The 4579-nt window shown below is 39.1% G+C and overlaps 2 gene segments (V, D, J or C); one reads left to right on the forward strand and one right to left on the reverse strand.

Moving 5' to 3' along the window:
• Nucleotides 1-880: 880 nt before the first annotated feature.
• Nucleotides 881-2611, forward strand: LOC120743052. The segment is given in 3 exon segments: nucleotides 881-894; nucleotides 1471-1514; nucleotides 2109-2611. Coding segments are annotated over 3 exon segments (390 nt in total).
• A 608-nt stretch (nucleotides 2612-3219) lies between these two features.
• LOC120743065 lies at nucleotides 3220-3913 on the reverse strand. The segment is given in 2 exon segments: nucleotides 3220-3557; nucleotides 3751-3913. Coding segments are annotated over 2 exon segments (360 nt in total).
• Nucleotides 3914-4579: the final 666 nt, after the last annotated feature.

Here is a 4579-nt window from a genome sequence, read left to right on the forward strand (position 1 = left end):
TGCCTCTCTATGGAAATCATCTGACTGTCACAGAGACTTGGATCAATCAGTCTCACATGTTATTGAATATAAGTATTTTAACGAATGATATTGGTTCAACTTAATGAAGATAAAATTGAATCCCTTGTCTGTTCCTGGACAGATTTGTTCCCAGTGAAACGAAGCTCTTTGTGTCATTAATCACAATTAAATCGTCTGTCTGGACTCTTGGGGTAACTCTCGCTCTGCATGAATTTAGGATTTTCATGTCAAACCTCTATTTCTCTGTCTTCTTATTCAGTTTTATAATTTAATTTTTTCATTGTAAGTCATTGTACACTTTTGTAAGCATCATGGGAAAGCACCAGCTACATCATTGAACTTTTTCGCCACACAGCCACAGCAGGTCCCTGATTTCTTGTGATCAGGGTGTGTTTACTCTACATCATACGAGGCTGAAAACTAAATGAGACAGAGCTTTTTCCACAGTGATCCCAGCCTCTGGAACTCTCTCCCTCTGAGTCTGAGATCTGTGGACGCAGTGGTCTCTTAAGAAACAACCAAATGTCAAGTTATTAGACTTGACTTTAGTAAACTCTTTTCCTTTAATGCTCTGTGATTTTCATATGAAGCACTTTGTGATGCTTCAAATGTGCTACATAAATAAAATTTCACTTACTTTTGTCATATTGTTGAGTGATGGATCAGCCTGCTTGTCACAATACTGCACATGTTAACATTTATACAGATAGGATTGAAATCAGTAAAACAGTATGGAAAAATAAAATAAAGGTTGTGTAATTTTACTAAAGAATGCTCATATCAACTGTCAGAATTACACAGGGAGTAAATCGACAGTGCTCGCCCCCTAATCATAAGTTCGGGGATTCAAATCCACTGAATGGCTACTCTGAGGTACCCCTGAGCAAAGTACCATCTCTACTCACTACTCCCCGGGTGCTGGATTGGCAGCTGCCCACTGCTTCACAAAGTGAATGAGTTAAATGCACAGAGCTAATTTTCTACAGGATTAATAAAGTGTGCAAAAAAATTGTTTGTTTGTCTCAGAGTCAGAGAGCCGTGTCTCTCTACAGTCAGAGGTTTTTTGTACGGCGCCTCAATGAGTTTGTATCACTGTGGTTCACGTTCGGTGGAGGAACCAGACTGGAATTTGGAAGTAAGTCAAAAACAAAGTTACTTCTATGTCCTTTTTCTCTTTTTTTGTAGAAAATATATATATCCTCACTAATGTCCATGTTATGATTAGCGTTTTTATTTTATTTTTTTTGGTTTGTTTTTGTTGGGCTGAGAAACAAAGTCTGTTTTATAAAAGTAAACATGTAAAATTATTTAAATTTGAAAAAAAGGTTATTCAAGACAATTAATTGCTTTAACTGGTTGAGCCTGTAGGTTTAGTTCAGTCTGACAGTCAGAGAGCCGTGTCTCTCTACAGTCAGAGGTTTTTGTACGGCGCCTCAATGAGTTTGTATCACTGTGGTGGACTTTTGGTGGAGGAACCAGACTGGAATTTGGAAGTAAGTTTATACTGTTGTAAAAATAATATCTTATATTTGCTTCAATTGTTGACTGTTGGCTGAGAGAAAAACATCAACATTTATTTTGATGTTTTTCCTGATATCACAAGGAGGCTGACAGAATTTTATGTGTAAATTTGTGTTTGAAATCTTTACCTACTTGCTGTTGATAAAACTGTTCCTTCAATGATTTTTTTCTTCATCTTCTTTACAGTAAGTTGTGGATAAACTAAATTTTACTTGAATAAAAATTCTTCTGCATCATCTTCCTTGGTTTCAGATTAAGGTTAACTGTATAGAAAAAATCTCTGTTTATGAATAAAATTGTTTTAGTGAGTTGTGTTTTTAAACGTATTTCCCAGTAATCCTTAAAATCATGAGTGAGTCAGATTTTTGTGAGTTTAACACTCTTTTGTAAAATGTTGCACTTTTTTCCTTCTGTGTGTGGTTTGGACATATTTCACTGCTGTTATTTCTGTGCTGAGAGGTTTTTTAAAGGGAAGTGAAACAATGTGTGAGTGACTGTTGGAGCAGAAAAACATCTGACAGAAACTACCTGTTACCCCGTTCTCTAAGCTGATTGGTGTCTCCTAGGTGATGTCCGTCCCACCCTGACGGTGCTCGCCCCTTCCAGTAAGGAGCTGGAGCAGGGGAATGCCACGCTCACATGTCTGGCCAACAAGGGCTTTCCCTCAGACTGGAGTCTGTCCTGGATCGTTGACGGCCGCAGATGCAGCGGCATTGGTTGGGAAGTGAGCAGGAGCCCCGGGGCGCTGCAGACAGACAGGCTCTACAGCTGGAGCAGCACCCTGATGCTGCCTGCAGACCAGTGGGAGAAGGTGGGCTCTGTGACCTGTGAGGCCACGAGGGGCTCCCAGACTCCACTCTCAGAGACTCTGAGGAGAGACCAGTGTTCCCAGTCCTGAGCTGACTCACTGGGGGCATGATGCTGTTTTTTGTTATTGTTGTTGTTTAAACTTTGCTACAGCTCTCAGTCTGCAGTCTTTTTCAGTCTCAGTCTCTTTACTCTTAATCTGTTTGTTGCCTGTTTTATGAACTTGTCAAGATTTTACATCAATAAAGATTTTTCACCTGAACATGTCCTGTTATTTCTTCTGTTTGTTATATATGTTTATAAATATATTAACATGGATTTCAACGTTTTCAACATACTTTATTAAATAACAGTTTTAATGTGATTACAAACACACTGATTCATTGAAATAAATAAACCACTTAAAGAAGAAAGAAAAATTTTTTTAAATACTGGAAAAGTCAACAGGCTGAAACACAGTAAACCATGTTTGTTTGTAAATAATTTATATTCATATGTATCATGTTGATGACAACAATCATGATATTTGTAAATAAAAATATTGTATTTATTAATCATGTAATTTTCCTGCACCTGTCATAGACGAGCACATGACGTCCAACAATGACCCAGTCCAAAGTTTAAATGTTAAACGTCACACTGACGTCCAGGTTGGGTCAGGGGTGGACGTCCAAATGTCCATAGTTGACTGTGCCTGACACTAAAAATCAATAAGGTCTTGTTTATGCTCTTGAATCATTTTTGTATTGTTCTTCAAACTGAGTTAGAAAGGAAAACTCTAATAAAATGTGTTTATGTGTCCTCAGTGAACTGTATCAGTCTCTGCAGTATCTTCCAGCTGCAGCAGTCACTTCAGTTTCTGTTCAGTCTGACTGAGGGAGATTTTTGTACGACTGTTTTTCACTGTGTGAACGGGCGGCTGTAATCCTGCTGACAGTAATAAACTCCTGCATCTTCAGCCTGAACTCCACTGATGGTCAAAGTGAAGTCAGTTCCAGACTGACTCCCAGTGAAAGGCTCAGAAACTCCAGAGAACCGACTGTCTGCGTTGTAAATGAGGAGTTTGGGAGATTCTCCAGATTTCTGAAGATACCACTGCAAATCATTGCTAACACTTGAACTGGCTTTACATCTGATAGAGACAGTCTGCCCTGGAACAGCAGACTGAGCTGTAGGAGTCTGAGTCAGGACGATTTCTGCTGATGAACCTGAAAACATGAAAAGATGAGACGTTTAGAGAAAGATGATCAACATCCAACCATTTGAGGATCATTTCTCTAACATGGAGAACAGATGGAAGAAGGTCAGTGCTGCTGGTTTCAGAGTTTCTCCATCAGAGCAGAACATCATTGTGGTGAACCTGGCTGCATGCTGAAGCAAAGTTTTCACAGAGAGTCTCACCCTGAACAAGGAGCCCCAGGGTGGCCAGCAGTAGAGTCAGTGACATCATCATTGTGCTGCTGGTGTGTGAGTGGCTCTGAAAGGCCTGGACAGCCACTGATCAACACTGGCCTCTTAACAGCTGTGAGCAGAGAGGCAGGACACATATGCAAACACACAGAGTCAGTCAGCTGCAGCTGCTTCCTTCTCAGAACTGAAGCCATTTCCACTTTACATTATTACATATTGAGGACATCGAATGTTCTGACAGTTAATTGTAGATTATAAAAAAATTCTTTGCAGTTTTCTACTCTGGTCTTTTCACAAGTCATTAGTAACAACAATATGTTTTTTCCAGTTTGACACAGGTGTTTACAATGTGGAGATTTGAATAGAGAAACATACCACATGAAGTGATGCTGAGATCAAAATAGATGATAAACTCCAACCATCAGTCTTGGACATTTGCAAAAGCTGTAAACATGGAAGCCATGTGAGTTTCTCCCAAACAAAAACCTTTGTGAGCTCAGATTTCCTCTGGTTTTTATTGTGATGACTGTAACTGTAAGTTTTTAAGTATTTCTCAGCGATAGATGTGTCTCCACCTGTGAGTAAGATCAGGTGTTGTGAATGAAAACTCCACCTCAGCTCTTAGTGGTGAGATTCAGAAATCAGAATCAGATTGTTCCATCTGTAATCTCAGTTTGATCAAATCAAGTCTTTAACTGACTTTTGAGCAGAATCAGATCCGAAGAAGCTGTAGAAGTTTCATGAAGATTATTGTTTTTGATTCAAGTCTTCACATTTGAAAGATACAGTTGTAAATGATATTTTCCAGAGTGAACCTGAG

This window comes from Simochromis diagramma, unplaced genomic scaffold (assembly GCF_900408965.1).
Source record: "Simochromis diagramma unplaced genomic scaffold, fSimDia1.1 OVJJ01000298.1, whole genome shotgun sequence".
In the NCBI taxonomy this organism is placed as follows: domain Eukaryota; kingdom Metazoa; phylum Chordata; class Actinopteri; order Cichliformes; family Cichlidae; genus Simochromis; species Simochromis diagramma.